At 37.8% G+C, this 19,254-nt stretch overlaps 1 protein-coding gene across 3 annotated transcripts in view; it reads left to right on the forward strand.

Annotated features, from left to right (window-relative positions):
- Positions 1–19,254, forward strand: part of LOC150096521 (acetyl-coenzyme A transporter 1) — a 232,696-nt gene that overhangs the window by 7,497 nt on the left and 205,945 nt on the right. For all 3 annotated transcript variants that reach the window (XR_016549809.1, XM_090408204.1, XM_090408203.1), the window contains exon 2: positions 8,201–8,835. Coding sequence is in view for 2 of the 3 variants with exons in the window: in XM_090408204.1 (XP_090264330.1) it covers positions 8,264–8,835 (572 nt within the window). In the remaining variant the exon portion in view is untranslated. The remainder of the gene's footprint in view (positions 1–8,200; positions 8,836–19,254) is intronic.

Here is a 19,254-nt window from a genome sequence, read left to right on the forward strand (position 1 = left end):
TTTCAAGACTAGTTTGTGAATTCTATCAGCAATAGAGTGATATAATATTTGCACAGTGAGAATTTGGGGAAGGTTTTTCTGTTTGTAAATAATGCATCAACTCATTGCTTAGACCTTGAGCATTTTCCAGGATTCATAACAGTAAAAGTTTTTATTTTTTTATTTTGAACATCACTCAGTGATTAAACCAGTGGATCAGCACTGTAAACTCAGAGGACCATAAATTGACATTCAGTGTTTCATGGCAACTTTTGGAGAAACTTAGCCATCAATTCTGGAAGAGATCCTATGGATGAATGACATTGGCAAAGCATGGGAAAATGTAAGCTAGAAATAATTTTGGCAGCATGGTGCAAAGTTTGTGGCAGCAAACTATGCCTGAATTTCAAGGGTTTGAATCTGCTGGGGGAAAAAAATGAAGCCATGACATCTTTCAACAAATCTCAGCCTTCAGGTGACATCAGAAGTCATCCGAAGTCTGAGATGTGCCATATTTTCTCTTTTTTGTTATTTGGAAGAGGTTGCCCAGTCTCATTCCAAAGACCTCTTTGAAGAAGAAATTCTTAACATGGATGAACAGGTTATTTCAGAACCTGTATATGCAAAAACAATTTAAAGCAGTTGCAGTGTGAAATCTGGAAGAAATTTTTGATGAGGAATCCAAACTGAAAGTATTATTGTCTTCATATGACCCTGACCAATGATGACAGAGCAGAGCATTCAAGGCTAGTTTAGGAATTGATTCTCACATATCTTGAATTTATTTATTTATTCATATGGAGTTTCCTCCCTTTTCTCCCCCATCCCTATCGGGGCGAGTTGAGCCCCCTCGTGGGGGGGTTAGTATTTATGGCTGTAGATCCGTGTATGTTCGTGGGGCCAGTTTGCTTGCTTGCGGGATGAAAAACCCCAGATAAACTGGGTGGGAAAACTCTGCTGTCCACGCCCAAGACCGGCTAACTTGGCTATGGCTGAGGAAGATCCTTAAGCTCCTCACGTTGGCGACGGGAATCGAACCCAGGACACTCCTTCCCCAGGCATATGGTTGCAAAGTGCAAAGCCACTAGGCTAACCGCACGAACATATCTTGAATGAGATGGTGGAACTAAAACAAGTGAAAATTATTTTTGTTCTTGAAGTGCATGACTCATTCCACCCCACACCAGGAATCAAAAAATTGTTTTATTGTTTTTCTCGTGCACCAATGACAATATTTAAGAACAGGTTACCAAAAGAAAACATTTTCTGCAACCCACAAATCTTCAACCTGTTCTCATATGGTTCATTCCATAGACCTGTTATCATCTTAGTCACTCGCCTCTGGATCCTCTCCACCTCCTCCCCATCAAGAAGGAACCGAGGTGACCAAATCTGGGCACAGTAGTCGAGATGAGGTCTTATCAAGGCTCGGTACAGAGGTACAATAACTTGCTTGTCTCTGCTCGTCAAGGTATTTTTCAACAACCAAGTGAGTTGATGAGCTGATTTAGCTACTTTTGCAATGTGCCCCCTAAACTTCATCTCCATATCCACCAACACTCCCAAGTCCCTGGCCTCAAATCTGTTGGAGTACAGTTCCACCAATGTGGTATACTGCTGCTAATCTTTTCACCCCAAAATGCATAACCTTACATTTTGCCACATTAAATTGACATCCATTCTCCTTAGCCCAGAAATCCAATCTATCTAAGTCATCCTGCAAGACTTTGACATCTTCTGCATTCACTATTGCCCTACCCAACTTTGCATCATCAGCGAACAAATGAATTGTTCCACTTAGATCCTTCCCTATATCGTTAATGAACAGATTAAACAGCAGTGGTCCAAGAACAGAACCCTGCGGCACACCACTAGTCACGGGCCATCTTTTGGACTCTACTCCTGAATAAACTACTCTTTGATATCTCTCCATCAACCAACCACCTATCCATCTCACCAATCCTATATCCATTCCCATATGTTGTAGTTTACAGATTAGTATTCCATGTGGTATCCTGTCAAACGCCTTCGCCAGGTCCAGCAGTATCACTGTAAACCCATTTCCCTTATCCAGTTCAGCCGTCACCTTGTTATAAAACTTGAGCAAGTTACTGAAGCATGATCTACCCTTCACAAAGCCATGCTGTCCCCTGTACAGTATCTCGTTTTCATCAATCCATTCCTGTATTTTTCCCTTGACTACTTTCTCTAAGACCTTGACAACGACTCCTGATATGCTGATCGGTCGGTAATTTGCAACCGTAGTCTTGGATCCTCCTTTATGCAGTGAAACTATTTTCCCCTCTTTCCACACCTTCGGGACTAAACCAGACCTGAGACTCAGATTAAACAACATGGTCAAGGGCACTGATAATTCCTTAGCCGCTTCACGCAAGACCCATGCCGGTATACCATCCAATCCCACAGATGTGTTCACATTAAGGTTCTGTAATAGACTAGTCACCTCCACTTCGTTCATCACTATTCCCGTATAAACTAATGGTTCCTTCATTTTTTCAATGTCACCACCTGGATGATATGCTTTTGCAAAGTGCGCGCTCAGTAACTCCACTATATCGACTGATTCAGTGACCTCCTTACCATCATCATTCCTTAAAATCATTTTGCCGTGTACAGTTTTTTTCTTGCTTGCAGCATATTGAAAGAACTGTTTGGGATTCTCTTTTGCTTGCAAAGCTAGTTTCCTTTCATAATCCGCTTTTGCTTTTTTTACCACACTCGTTACCTTTCTGGCCTGCACTTTATACCGTTCGTGTGCCTGCAGGTCACCCCTTTCTTTAAATTCCCTCCACAGTTGTTTCTTTTTTTGCAGTTCAAGCTTAATGGTGTTATTCATCCATTTAATCCCTACTTGTTTTACTATTTGGACCCTAGGTATACAATCAGCCATTACCTCCTGTAAATGCTCCTTGACCACTTCCCATGCTCTATCGACGTCCAGCCCTTGTAGTTGTACATGCCATGGCACTGATCCAAGCAATCTCCTAAGGTTGTCATACTTGCCAGCACGGTAATTCCACATATACCCTGTCTTAATCGAAAATTCCACACCTTTAGCCACTTCCCAGGTCAAGACCTTATGATCACTCTCACCAATAGGTGGCAACATGGTCATATTCATTACAGTCAAATTCTCAGATGCTATTACCAGGTCAAGCACTCTCACACCCCTAGTATTTTCAATTACATGCTGTCTCAGATAGTTATCCCTTAATAATTGAATAAAATCCTTTTCCTTCCTCACATGTGTCCTGTCCTCCTTCCAATCAATGTTACCATTGTTGAAATCCCCCATAATAATTACCCTCCTTCCACTCATTTCATCAATTTCCCTATGCATACTATCTCCACCATCTATTCCATCACCTGGTCTATAGCAGCACCCAACTGTATATTTTATTCTACCAGTCTCAATCTCACATAAAATAGCCTCAAATGAGCTCCTTTCACTATCCTGCGATACAACTTCAATTCTCCTTGGCTGCAGTTCATCAGCTATCATCAATAATACCCCTCCTCCCATTTTATTCTCTCTGTCCCTCCTAAACACACTATCACCTACACATTCTATCCCACTAACTATATCTTCTTCCGTCAGCCATGTTTCACTAATGCCAATAACCTGTGGCCAAGAAGTGCCAATCAAGGCCAAAAATTCTTCCTTCTTGTTCTTCTTGTTCCTAATTCTCCTGGCATTAGTATACATGAAATGCAGTGATCCCTTAGTCCCATTCCTATATTGATGCGTTATTCTAAATGACCCATTCCCATTTTTTGTCCTTAGTGCTGGCTCGGGTACATTATATACATTCTTACACTCATCTGTCTCACTGATGTCTGCATATCCATTTCCCCCCCCCCTCCCTCCTTGGTAGTTCTAGTTTCCCTGGTTTTGCACATCCATTTTCACTTCATTCAGCAACACTCTTTCCAGTCTCCGCACACCAAGTCCATTCAAATGCAGGCCATCCATCTTGTATAAGTCCTTTCGCCCTTGAAACTCATTCCACACGTCCATGAATTCCACACCACACTGTCTGCATAACCTACGCATAATATCATTTGCGATTATGGCCCTCCTCCTAAACTCCTCTCTGTCATACCGCGGCAACAGACTAACCATTCTAACTCTGTCACTCTTTTCTTTCGCTACCTTTAACAATACTTTCAAGTCCTCTCTCATAAAAAATTTATCACCTTTCAATTCATTCGTACCAGCCACAATTATTAATTCTTTCACCCTCTGTTTTTGCACTCTAATACTCTCACTTACATCCTTAAATTTTGCACCCGGTAAGTACGATTTAGTTACACTGCCATCTATCACCCCTCTTAATAACGAGTCACCATACAACACTCTTTCCTTCATTTCAGAAACTCTCATTCTTGCACTGTTTTTTTACGTTGGCCGAATCACTCTGGAAAGAGTTTTGCAGGTGCTCTAATTGCTGCTGCGCATTTTGTATCACTGGCGCAACCTAGCGATCTCACTTCCTACAAATAATTCCTCATTATTTTTATCATTTAAATCATTTTCTCTCTCAGTATGGTTGCTTTCACTCTTTCTTAGATCACCGCTCTCATTGCCATCTTGTACATCGCAATTCTCTATCAAGCCACTATTTTCACTCACATTCTGGCAATTCTGGCTTTCTTCAACCATAACTATCTCACTACCTGACACATACTTCAACTCCTCACTTTGCTTACACTTTCTGCACATTCTCCCACCACTATCACTTTCAATCCAAATTCCAGCCTCTAGCGGGCAAAAAAAATAGTTGTGTTTGAGGAAATTATATTCCATTTTTAGAGGGTTTCTAAAAAAAAAAAAAGTCACTTTTTCATATCATTGTTTGAGCAATTAGACTATTAAATCAAGTGATATTTCTATTTTCTCAGATGACTATTGAATTGATGGAGATAATAAACAAACTGAACAACACAAGCAAACTGGTGGGACTTGAAATGGATTTTACAAAAACAGAAATCATGATTTATAGCCTAAATATTCTTGTCCTGCTAGATGGCATCAACATTGAATGTGTGCTAGAGTATATCCATCTGAGACAAATAATATCCTTCAACAATAGACAGGACTAGAAATATAGTTGTAAGTAACTAAAATATGGAATAATTACTTGGGATTGGGCTAGTGGATGCCCATCTCTTAAAAGGAAGAATTCCATTACAATGCCAACACTGACATATGTAATGTCCAGACTTGGTCCTTGAAAAAAAAAAAAAAAAAAAAAAAAAAATCAATCGTAGGAATAGCAGGAAACAGCTGGATGAGAATTCTTATGAAAGAGAAGAGTTGAGAAATTTTGGAGAGGTGCAAATGGGTGATATCATCAAATCAAATTTCAAAGTATGGCCATCTAAATTTGTAGAATGGTCAAGTTATCAAATAAAGACAGTGAGGCAAGGAAGCCAAAGTAGATCATATAGATCTTTGTTAGACCTAACAAATGTTAATCTTTCTTATGGAAGAAAGGTAGTTAAGAAAGCTGAAGTGCATTATACTAGAAGAAGATTCCAGTTGAGGTTAGGTTAAGAATAACAGATTGATGAGTTTTGATGTTTCTGAATAGTTGCTCATCATTAATGTGTATATTGACATCCTAAATATTCTTGAAATGGATGTAGTTTTTTTTTTTGTTTGTTTGTTTTTTTCATGGAATTTTAAGTTTTAAGCTTTTTTGGATGTATTTTTGAACAGTTTTTTTTTTTGTTACATTAATTAATATTTTTTGTTACATGTTTTATTAGTTTTCGTGAGATGTTGTTTTTGATTGCACTGTCATTGATTATGTTATCTTTCATTTCAACCTATAGGCCAAGGAGTGCAGCAAGGTTACACTTGTGTACGTAGTTCCCATACAGGGAGTGGCGAGAGTTTATTCCAAGCTTGGCCTTGACAGAGCCTCTGCATGCTGCTATATTCAAATTTCATCCATGTACAGGCTAGCAGAATCAGCAACTAGATAATTAATCAGCTGATGAGGAAGTTGCATGACATTACTATCTGATCGTGTCTAGATATCTTGTCCTGTCTTACCTAGTAGCTGACCTGTGGAACCACTTTATTGCTGTACCATTAAAATTAGTTGCTGTACTTAGTTAATAATAAAGTGGGTGTAGAGCATTACTAGAAAGGCCATTATGTACAGTGTGAGAGGGGGGTGGGGACAGAAACCAGAGACTTTGCTCTGGAGACGAAACATCGAAACAGTCACTTCATGCCACCAGTAAGCAAGATAGTGTTTCATTAATGGAAGTCTAACTAGCATTTTCTCCAGCTAGAGAAGATATGCAAATGAGGTGGCATACCCACCTTGCCAAACCTTTTTTTGTGGAAACCGGCTATATCAATCCCAACTTCTTGTAGTATGGTGTCTTTCCACAAACGTGTTTTTGCAAGAGGCTATGTAATGTGCATCAGCAGCACATTACATAGTGTGTGCTTATTTCTTCATCAGTTTACCTAAATATAAATAAGTGAGTTCAGTGTTGTGTTGCAAAGTGAAAAGCTCTGAAATTTGATAGACAGTGATGGGATGCAAAGTATACATTTGGTGGGGAAATTTTGAAGGAGATAGAGGAAATGGGATCTTAGACAACTGGTAGACAAGGACCTGAAGTTCAGGGTCACAGTACTAGTTTAATCATCAGATTGTGGCAGTGATGTGGAAGACCTTGATATGCAGAAATAAATAGTTTATAGTTCCAGTATATAAGACCTTGGTCAGGTGGATTATTGTGCACAGAGTGGTCACCTGGTTTTCATGGTGATGAGAGTACATTAGAAAGGATCCAGAGAAGATTGACTAAGGTGATAGCTGTTCTTTGGAATGTGGGATATAAAGGCAGATTGAGGGAATGCAATTTGCAAAGCCTCATAAATAGGAGAGGGGATATGGCCGAGACACATAAGTTAATAAAGAGTTCTTACTGGGTTAATGTGAAAGAAATGTTTAATGGAATGGTAAAAAAGGGATAGATCAAGAAGCTGTTCCTGGAAACTGTATAAGGAGGATGTGATCAAAGGAGTGAGAAGCAGGCTCTTTGCATGAAGAGTAGATGGTGAGTGCAGTTTGATGAACTTCATATGTGACAGAATGTACCTCCCACTATGAGTCTTTTGACTTAATGGAGGTCTGGTGTTAATAATAAAAATATTTCATAGCATCTTTTTGTGTCTCCCAGTTGCAAAAGGCTGTAAACTTGCAGTACATCAGTACTGTATGCAGACTAAGGATTTTTACTGATTTTTTTTTTTTTTTTTGTATTTATTTTATTTTTTACATAGTCTAGTAACCCTGTTCTGTAGACCAGCGCTTCCCGAACATTGGGCCGCAGCCCCCAAGGGGGCCGTACGTTTTGTTGAGGAGGGGGGGCATGAAATAACGAAGACAAATCTAAAATGTTTTAAGACTAAGTAGATTTTTTTTTTATCTTAAAAGAAACATATTTAATTATTATTATTTTTTTTTTGTTCTTTTATATTTTAATGGAAAGATTCATATGTTAGTGTTGGTTCACAAATTTTGCTTCTTGCATATTTCGGCGATTAATGAATATTAGTAAATATATGCTTATTCACATAAGTTTCATTTCAAAGGTATTGATAAGAAGATTACACAAAAAAGATTACAAATGCAAAATCTTGAATATAAATACAATAAATATTATAATAATATGTCTATATTACGATTTTGTTTTCGATGGGGGCCGCAAAATATTTTATTTTTCCAAAGGGGGCCTTGGCATCTATAAGTTTGGGAAGCACTGCTGTAGACCATTGAACTTTTTCAAGCCACTTTAGGCCTCCAGTAAGTGGGGCAGTAGTTTCACACTAGATGATGAAATTCATCTCCCACCAAAGACTCACAACCATCCATGCCCACAGTGAGATTCACACCTGTGGCCTGTTCATTTGAAAGTGGATATATTAAGCACTCAGTCAACCAGACTGGCTAAGTCCTAAACTTTGGTTCATTCACTTTCAGAAAATATCTGTAAATAAAATCAAAATATTATATTATGTTAATAGTCCTGTGTTTATAATATGCATGGAACATGCAATAATAATAAAGAAGAAACTTTAAAAAACATATTTTCTGTAATTTATGTAGTTTCTCATTTAAACCAGTATGATCCTACTCAACAGTAACTAAATTATATTTATATTTTTTAGGTGTTGTGCAGTAATTAATGCTGGCAGTTTCTTTTGAAATCTAGTGTTATACTAAAAACAAGAATGGAACAAAGAAGAAAAATAAAATACCTTGATGAGGATTTCAATTCACATCGTACCCCAGCAGGTGATAGTTTTGAAATGATATATGATGAAACATATAGTTCAATTTCACAGTCTGAGAGACAAGCAGAAAGTAAAGAGCATGGTAGATTAAAGGATGACAGATTCAATGTAGCATTATTATTGTTTCTTTACATTCTTCAAGGTATTCCACTTGGTCTTGCAGGGAGCATTCCTATGGTTCTTCAGAAGCACAAAATAACCTATAAAGAACAAGCAGTATTTAGCTTTGTTCAGTGGCCCTTTAGCTTGAAACTCTTATGGGCACCTGTTGTTGATTCTGTATATTCTGAACAGTTTGGTCGACGAAAGTCATGGTTGATACCCACACAGTACTTTATTGGGATATTTATGTTTGTTCTTTCAGGCTATATATCATTAGTACTTGGAGAAGAAGATAGCATTGATAAACCAAATATATATGTTTTGACTGCTGTTTTTATTGTCCTTAACTTTTTAGCTGCAACTCAGGATATTGCTGTGGATGGATGGGCATTGACAATGTTGTCAAGGTAATATTATTATACTTTCCCTATTGTTTATAATGATATTTAAGACCATCATTTTTATTGTAATATTTTCTTTAATAGTGTAAATGTTAAAAATCTTTCAATGCAGAAAAATTTTATATATAAAAGGATTGTATAAAAAATAGCAATTTTTTTTTTTTTTTTTTTGATATAAGAAGCAATAATTGTATCTCACTTAGTATCTCATAACTAAGTTATTTGATAAAGTTTGTAGAAATTAAAGATGGAAATACGAACTCATGTAAAAATAAATTTAATCAGTGCAAACTTTTTGCCTAGGTATTAAAGGCATTCTCAGTGCATTAACAGTGGAACACAAAATAAAATGCAGTAAAAGAATTCATTCTGAAAAGCACCCCTACAGCATAAGTAAGACTGCAAAGGATCGGCAAATTCCTAATTTAAAAACAATAAATAAAATAACAATGCTAATATAATAATAATATAATAAGCTAATAATCAGGAATTCACAGAAGTTTGATACCATAATATATTAGAATGATGAGATAGCATCTAGAGGAAAATGAATTTTTTTTCGTGTAACAGTGTAGATGGGGGGTTTTTTGGCTGCCATTGTAATATAATGTTATTTATTTATTTAAAAACCCTTTTATTTTCTTTAACTTAATGTTTTGTAATTTTCTTTCTTATTCTACCTTAAGTATTCTATCTCATGCCTGGGATCTCCAGATATTTATTTGTTTGAAGACTGCACCTCTGAAATTCCCCTATAGGCAAAAGAGAGCTTTCATACCCTAGTAGATCAAATAATCACTTATATCCTATCTTAACCAAGGTTTGCAGTCATGGCAAAATTACTCACTATTTATCTTAAATCACTACTAATCATTGGGGTTCCGCTATCCGGTCTGAATAGTGTTTTTAGGATCAGTGCATTGCAAAAGATTGAATCGGACAACTAATTTTATCAACAATAACAATAAATTTGATTTCTGGTCCAATAATTGTACATATCTTTTTTTTTTTTTTTTTTTTTTTTTTTTTTTAAATAAAAAAAAAAAAGAAAAAAAAAAAAAAAAAAGAATTCTATCGTCAATCCAAAACTTGCTACCAACACCGTAATCAACCTTTCTTCAGTCACCCTGAAGCCTGAAGCTCTCAACGTGCTTTCACGTGGCCACAACTTCGCCATTGCTCCCAGAAAAATACCAAGTGAGGATATTATGATCCAGATTGAAAGAGGAATCCGCCACCTTCCACATCAAATCGCCAACAGTGTAAGACTGGATGTAGCTTGTGTCCTTTCCATAGCAAAACCACCCAAAACCAATATATCCAACAAGGAATTTAAAGCCCTACAGGAATTGAGAAATAATAAAGAATTAGTTATCACCAAAGCGGATAAAGGAAATGCAACTGTAGTACTTAAACAAAAGGACTACAAAGGTAAGCTGAATGCTCTTCTATTAGATCAGGCTACTTACCTCCCTATCAATTACAATCCCACCAACTCACAAATTAGAAAACTTCACAGCTCCTTAAGAAAGTCACTTCTTGGCCTGTAGAAGTTACCAACAGATTAAAACCGTTTAACTCTATACCCCCCCCCGTATTTACGGACTCCCAAAAATACATAAAGAAAATGTGCCATTACGTCCCATAGTGGATGGCATTGATTCCCCCACATACAAATTAGCTAAACATTTGGCCAAAGAGCTCACACACTATACTGGTAACACATCATCACACACAAAAAACTCAGCCCACTTCAAAGCCAGCATAGAAAACCTTACACTCCAACATACTGACATAATGGTCAGCTTCGACGTCTCCTCCTTATTCACAAATGTCCCACTCAAGGAAACTTTAGACCTAATCCAAGCTAAATTTTCCCCCAATATCTCAGCCCTATTTCAGTTCACAATGAACTCAGGCTATTTCGTTTGGCAGGGAAAATTCTACAAACAGAGGGGACAGCCATGGGCTCACCACTCTCCCCACCCTTGGCCAATTTCTTTATGGAGACCTTTGAGGAAAAAGCCTTAGCCTCTGCCCCACAAAAACCAACCATATGGCTTCACTACGTTGATGATGTGTTCGCTATTTGGCCACATGGCTCTGAAACACTCCTCTCCTTCCTTTCCTAGACACACTAGTCACCCGCCAGCCTGATGGAACTTTGGTTTTCTCAGTTTACAGAAAACCCACCCATACAGGCAGATACATCCACCAACAATCCCCCCCCCCTCACAACAATATGGAGTGGTAAAAACACTATACAACAGGGCTAAACAAATCTGTTCTAACGACATAGCCCTTAACACTGAACTAAATTACATCCTCAACACTTTCTCAGCCAATGGCTACCCCCCCCCCAAAAAATCCAAAAAATATTAAAACCTACAAACAACAGCCCCCTCCCCCCCTCCACAAAAAAGATTACTCTAAATCCATCACCATTCCCTACATCCGAGGCACCTCAGAAAAAATCACCAAAATTCTAAAAAAAACATGACCTCACCTCCTGTTACAGGCCTTACAGAAAATTGGCATCCCTTATTCGCTCTACCAAAGACCAACCACTTCCCCTAGACCTACCTGGTGTATACCAGGTCCCTTGCAGTTGTAAACTGTCGTACTTTGGCCAAACAGGCAGGACAGCGAATATCAGAATTTCTGAACACAAGGACTACATCCGGTTTTACAAGTATAGCCATTCTGGTCTTGCAGACCATGCTCTGGATACTCGCCACAGAATACGGTGGAAGAAAGCAACAATAATACACCGGAGCAAATATAAATTCGAAAGATTATTTATGGAATCAGCCTCTGCCATAAGAAACTCTCCAAACCTCAACAAATTTGGTTGTATGCGACTGCCCCAAATTTGGGAGGCATACATCAGCAGACCTTCAGCCCAACAGCCAAGAACGCCTACTTAGCCCGCCAGAGGGCACCATCAGGACTTCTAGGAGAACGATAGCTTCATATCTTCATTCTCAGTTACTGTATTGTTATTGCCTGTGTGCACCTGCCTTTTTGTAAGTTCCTTTAGAAAATGGCAATGTGACATTGTCGAAATATCGGAAATATCTATTAAAGTATAATTTAATTTATATTCGGATCTACGTTGTTTCAATTCCCTAAGTTATTTAGAAATGCATGACCAACGTATAAGCCTGTCTACGAGAATCAATTGTACATATCACATGAAATCACAAGATTCATTTATGAAAGGTAATTCTTAGTCTTTCTCAGTCACTACTTGGTTTCTAGTATTTTCTTTTGCACTCGTTTAGTTAGATTTTCAACAAGCATACTTTATATTACAACTATCAGGAAGTTATACACATAACATGAATTAGTTAGGTGCGCTTGACATTCCTAATTTAGCATCAATCAAAATACAACATACATGTATACAAATATATCTCTCAGAATCTCATTCCTTTCAAACACTTAATCATAATCTAGGCAATTATATTTATGCAATCCACCTCATTGAGTTTCAAACATTCCAATGATATGATAGCAAGAACATACTCTATCATAAAATTCAATCATAAGTACACATAATTAATCAAAGAAAATTCAATAGCTCAATATTTTCTCCGAGGGAAATTAACTGCGCCCAATGCTTTACTCATTAGCGATTACACGCATTTATGAGTAATGTTTACACTCTAAATACTATCTCCTTAAACTAGACAATTTAACAGTTTGATAGGGAATTCTTTCTTAATTCACAGACAATTAATGAATATATAGACTCACGTGGGTCTTTTCCTGTCTTGCATGTGTCTTCCTTTCCTTTTTTTTCTTTTCTGGTGCTTGGGGGGGGGGGTTCTCTCCTCTGTTCTGTGTTTTGAAATTCTCCTTGAAGCGTTACAGGGCACCGATGAATAGTCACGGCAGCTGGCAGGATATAGGGTAGGTTTTCCGGCATCTTGAACTGCCTGGCGAAGGATTTCTGCATGGGTTGGGTCGAGCACTCACTCGACAGAAATTCAGGACTAATACGGCAAGATTTCTCCTTAACTTATCGCCTCCAGATATCTTCGGCTGTCACTGGAGCGGCTATCGGTGGACGGGTCTCTCCGTCTTTCCCACCGGAACTTATGGCACCTCTCGTCCTCGATCTCTCGTGGATGAATCACTCAGATGAAGAAAAGGAAGCCCTTCTCATCTCAGAACCAAACCTTTTAAACACCAGTATCCCTGCACCTTGGATTAAGTTTTTGGGACCCCTAACATCCCCGTGCGAGTCTTGCAAGTAGTTATGAGAACCCTGGATAATGTTTCTCGAATATTCACCGACAATCATACTTTCTCCCTTTGCCTCCTTAATCCTGCCCACGGCCCTTTCCTTTTGATTTGCACCATGCCCTTTCAATATTGACCTTGAAGGTCACCTGCAATGGGATTGGACTTGCAAACAATTTTCAAAAGACATGCCAAATTTCGGGTGATGCTCTTGGTTTCAATACTTCTACATCCCTTCTTAAACAATGAGCGAGTTAATTCCCTTTGGGCTTATTTTTGCTCTTTATACAGATAGCTTTACATAAAAAAATAAAAATACATTTGTACACGAAAATATATGTATGTTCCCACTTTAAAAAGTCGATGTTTTAGATAATTTATATTTTGGCAACATCGAATTTTTACAACAGGATACATGAGGATTTGAGGGGGCTTGTAACTGATTATCTCGTCAGATGATGTCATTATAAATGAGGTGTCAAATCTCCCTCTAGTTGTTGAGAGTGACTATGAAGTGATTATCTAAGTGGTTGCTGGCCATGTGAGAATGTCTGTGAGGAAAGAGTATGTGTGAAACTACAGGGCTAATGACTATGAAAAGCTTAGGAGGCCGCTTGCAGCTGTTGCATGATGAGGAGTTGAATGAAAAGGAGATCAATGCTCCTTGAATAATATTCAAGAATTATCTAGTAGAAGCAATGAATAAATGTATTCTGAGGATCAGAAGATTAAATAAGGTAAGATATGAAATGGATGAACGCATGCAATATAGAGGAAGTCATTATGGAAGCATCATAAGATGAGTGGTAACAGTCATTTCCATAAGGAATGCAAAGAACAGGCAAGGAGGGTGATTCGGTTGCTAAGGGTAGCAGAGGTGTAGTATGAGTAGTAGTTAGCTAATGATGCCAAAAAAAAGCCTAATGAGTTCCATTGATATTTAGCCAGCAGTAAAAAGAATGATTATGGAAGGATGGCATTGGTTAAAGAAAATGGTAAAAGGATAACTTCTATGGAGGATATATTAAATGTGCAGTTCATAAAGGTATTTCATCCTTGTGAATGTGACATTAGGCAGAGTTTGAGACCAGTGGAAGGGGAGGAGGAGAGACAGACTGTGAGTGAACAAGTATGAGCAAACTTCATGTTAATAAGGCTATGTGGGCCTTGATAATGTATCACCACATATTTTGAAGGAATTTGTCAGGTAGTTGACTTGCATACTTGTTTAATAAGTCTAGGTAAAGTTCCAAAAGAGTGGAAGGAAGGCAAGAAATTCTCTATAAGAGAAGTAATAGAACTGAAGCTTTAAATTATATGCCATTCTGTGTGTCAGGTGGTGGTGGTGTGGAGAGGTCTGGAAGTGTTTGGAGTGGTTAAGGAGGACAGGATCCAGAATTGAGTTGACAAGAGTGATATTCTCTTTGATGGACAGCACAGATTTGGGAGGTCAAGGGAGATTTGTACACATTAGTGTATTTAGATTTTAAAACGGCTTTTGATAGATTGCCACATGATAAGTCGATGTCAGTTAACTAGAATGGATGGGATTGGATACTAGATTGAGGATGATGATATTCAGCCTGTATCTTCCCTACTGATAGGTCGAAGGCTTTCCATTGTGAGAGGGTTGGGTCTACTTCTCAAACCTGCAGCCTTTTGGCTGGAGGGCAGATATGCTAATCACTCAGCCAGCCAGGCTAGGAATATTAGATTAGTTCATTGGATTGGAGATTAGCTCTGATAAATATCATCAAGTTGTAGATGGCAGGAACAATGGTGCAGAAGAGGAAAGTCACTAGTGTTGTTTAATCTGATGATATTGGAAAAAGAGGCGATATGATTGAAACAATTAAGTTACTTCATCTTCATCATCAAATTCCTGCCACGTACCCTCAAGAGGTGTACATGATATGATAGTACTACATGAAAAATTTCCTAATATCATTGTTTTTAATATCATATTGCCATTGATGACATCTGTTCATGCCTCTAATCTTTCTCAGGATTCTCATATCTGTGGTCTCTAGTCTTTGGTCAAGTGTTTTACTTCTGACCAGCTCTCAGATCCATAAGTTAAAACTGGTTTGAACACTGTCTTGTATACAGCTAATTTAGTGTTCCGACTAATTTCTCTCTTAATCCATATGAATTTATTCATTTGACTTCCTACTATACCAGCTTTATTGATTCTGTTGTCTATTTCCATATTTAATTTACTATCTTCACTAAAATCATGCCTAAGTAGGCGAAATGTTTTACTTGTTCCACAGGTTCTTCATTCGCAACACAGTTGACATTTTCAACGATTCTGCCTATTTTCATTGTCTTTGTCTTTTTATTGCTGACCTTCATACCATATCTATTACAACAGTTATTCAATTTAGTCAAGGAATCTTGCAGACTTGTAGCAGATTTATCGATAAGTATAACATCGTCTGCATAAAGCAAACAGCTGACATTAACATCTCCAATTTTGATATCATGTTTAATACCACTTTCCTTCATAATGTGATCCATATAGATAATGAATAACAGAGGGGATAATGTACATCCTTGTCTGACACCAGATTTAACATTAAACTATCTTCGGGTACTTTCTTCAATTCTAACTGCTGACTTACAACTCAAATAAAGACCAAGTATTGCTTGATATAATGCCCCATTGACACCATATAACTGTAGCATATTGAATAGCTTTTGTCTTGGCACCTTATCATATGCCTTTTCCAGATCTACAAAACTCAAATAGAGATCTTTGTTATATTCCCATGATTTCTCCACTTTTTGTCGTAAAGTGAAGATCTGATCCTGACGACCTCTATTTGGCCTGAATCCAATGGTCAAATTTCATCTACTCCTGCTGCCTTTCCACATTTTAAGCCTTTGATGGCTTTTTCTACTCCAAGTATGGATATGTATTTCTGACTGTATGCTTGTTGAGTGTTAGTGTTGAGTTTTAGCAATTACTCCATACTTCAAGGATATCTTTTTTTTCTCTCCCGTTCTCTAACTCCTTTTACAGTATTCTTTCCTCCATTTCTAAGCTTCTTCAACAACCTCCAAAATATTTTGCTGCCTTCTGGATATTTATTTTCTATGTTCTTGCCAAAGTCCTCCCATGACTTTTGTTTAGCTAGTTTTACACAGTGTTTAGCTAGTTTTACACAGTGTTTAGCTTTCTTACATTTGTCTCTGTATTCTCTAAGAGAACAAGCTGACTTATTTGCCATGAACTTTTGATATGCTTTCTTCTTTTCTTTCACTGCCTCTTTAACTTCCTGTGTCCACCATGGAGTTCTGATTTTTCTATTCTTGCAGACAACCTCACCACATGCCTCTCTGGCTGAATAAATCAAGGTTTTCTTCAAAGCTGGCCACTGAATCTCTAAAGTTTGGTAACTGTTCTCAAACTCTTTCATTTTTTCTTCAATAATCTTTGTGTATTTTAGTCTACAGTTCACATCTGAGAGCTGCTCAACTTTTATTGGCTTTAAAACGTTTTAAATGTTATTCTTTTCAATATGAAATTCAATTTTATCCTGCTCAAGACTAAATAGTGATCACTTCCAATTTCAAATCCCCTACACCTGGGAGAAAACATCACTATCAACAGTAACATAATCAATGAGACTTTTCTTATTCCTTGCCTCTTCTCTCCATGTGAATTTGTGCACATTTTTATGTTGGAACATGGTGTTAGTAACAACCAGTCCATGTCCTGAGCAGAAATCCAACAGATATTTGTCATTATTATTAGCTTTGCTCTTTTCTCCAAATTTTTCCAAAATATTTTTGTATGTCTGACAATCATTTCCAACTCTGCTATTTAGATTCCCAACAAGGACCAACTTTTCCTTTGTCATTGTGTCAGTTGCTTTTTCTAAAGCCTCAAAAAATCCCTCCACTTCTACCTTTGTAGAACCTTCTGTGGGACCATAGGCACAAAATACATCTCATTGTACAGTTCCCCATTCTCATATTTGCCCACATTACTCTACTTGAGACTGACTGCCATTCAAGAAAATTAGCCTCGTATTTACTGTTGAATACCATGGCTACTCCTTCTTTTCCTTGATTGTCATTGCCTGAATATAACATTTTGTATTTATTGCTCAGAAAGATCTCACCAGTTTTTGTCTTTTTCGTTTCAGTCACCCCTATTATGTCGATCTGGTACTTATCTAATTCTTCAGCTAGCTCAATTTCTTTGCCATTCAGGCTTCTTATGTTGATAATACTGATCTTTAATTCTGGTGATGTTGAGTTGGGGTGTACTTTCAAAGGGTTTTATAGGATTGATGTAGGTGAAATGTTTCAGCGCTTGCGTAGAGGGATAGAACAAGTTGTCATTCCTAGAAGTTGAGTAAAAGTTTGGTTGGTAAGGTTGTGATGACTAGATTTTTCCCTCGGAGAGTTGGGAATGAATGTAATAGGTTGCCAGAGTCAGTTGTTAGTGCTTTATCTGTTAATGAGTTCAAGCAGAGGTATAATAGATTGTGTGGATAGTTTTGGTCTCCTACAATGAGTCTTTGGACTGCATGTGCCTGTGCAATAATAATATTGGGGAAGGTTTTTCATGTTGGAAAGTATTATAGAAATTGTTGACAATTTCAATAAATTCAACATCCCTGATAATGCCTTCCTCTATCAGTTGATTTTTGAGGTCCAGGCAGTGGCGTTGCTAGAGCTTTTGCCACCCGGGGTGGTCCCTGAGTTTACTGCCCCTCTCAATATACACACTAAAAATAGTAGAAAAAGTCAAAACGATGTATAGGGTAAAGTTAAATGTGCCACCTGGGGAATACTCCCCCCCCCCCCCATCAAGCTATGCCACTGGGTCCGGGAAAGCAGATGTAAAAACAAATGTTGCACCTTTCTATTGAGCATTTGCTCTGTTAAGGCACTTTGTTTCTATAATAAAGTAACTCTAGAGTTGGATAAAGGTTAATGCCTATGCAGTTATACTGTTAGATTTCACAAAAGCATCTGACAGAATTCAGCATGCTAATCTGTTAAGTAATCTAAAACAATAGGAATGAATACTAGATTATTGAGATAGATAAGCGGATGGTTGTAAGACAAGCATCAGATAGTAATATACATAGTGTGCATGTTAAGTAATTAAACTGATTTTTTTACAGGACAGCTCTGTGAATAAAATATTTTGACTGCTAGAGTGTGTTGTAATCGTAGGTGCAACTTTTGAGTCGGGTGATGCTGCAGTTTTCGTGTGGCAACCGCTGAAGTAAGAGTGTGTGAATGTACAATATCAGAAGTTGCATTTCTGGAGAAAAGAACTGTAATAAAATTTTACTGTAAATTAGGAAAAACTGCTACAGAAGTCTACCAAGACCTTAAAAGGTTTACGTTGATGACTGTTTGAGACATAAACTGGGGTTCTGGTTTTCAACATTTAAAGAGGGAAGGGAGTCTCTGGAGAATGAACCTTGCTGTGGGTCGCCAGTGAAAGTTAGGGAAATTGTTGCCCAAGGGCTTCATAACAAGTGAATAACCACTAGGCCGCTCTCTGTACATGTTCATGTTGGTAAGGATTATTCTTAGAAAGAGATTTGCACAAAAGGAAGACTTGGTCAAGGTTTGTGCTGCACATGTTGACACACAAACAGAGAGAGCACCAGGTTGCATATTGCCAAATTTTGTCCATGCAGTTGATCAAGATTGTGATGTGTTGCTAAGAATTGTCACTGGTGTTGAAAGTTGGTGTTTTCAGTTTGATCCATAAACAAAATGCTAGAGCATGGAATGCTGTGGAATGTCTTCTTTCTGGCAGAAGAAAGTCAGGTTGCAAAAATTGCATGTCAAGACAATGATCTTTTTGATGTTGCTGGAATTATCCACTGCGAATTTGTTCCTGAGGGCACCACAGTGAATGGTCAGTATTATTTAGGAGGAATGCAACATCTATATGCCCACATGCAACATGTCAGGAAAGAACTGTTCCAGAACAATTGATTTCTGTTGCTTGACAGTGCACTTCCTGTGAAGCAGTTTCTAGCTTCGAAGTTGATCTGTGGGATCAAACATCCCTCTCTTCTATTCACCAGCTTTGTCTCCTACAGACTTTTTTTTTATCTTCCCACTTGAAAAGGGAGTGCTTCAGCAACATTGAGAACATCCAACACAGTGTAACCCAGACACTGAAGGAAGTTCCTG

Source organism: Typopeltis vanoorti, chromosome 18, assembly GCF_054136105.1.
Source record: "Typopeltis vanoorti isolate ZY-2024b chromosome 18, IOZ_Tvanoo_1.0, whole genome shotgun sequence".
Classification (NCBI taxonomy): Eukaryota; Metazoa; Arthropoda; class Arachnida; order Uropygi; family Thelyphonidae; genus Typopeltis; species Typopeltis vanoorti.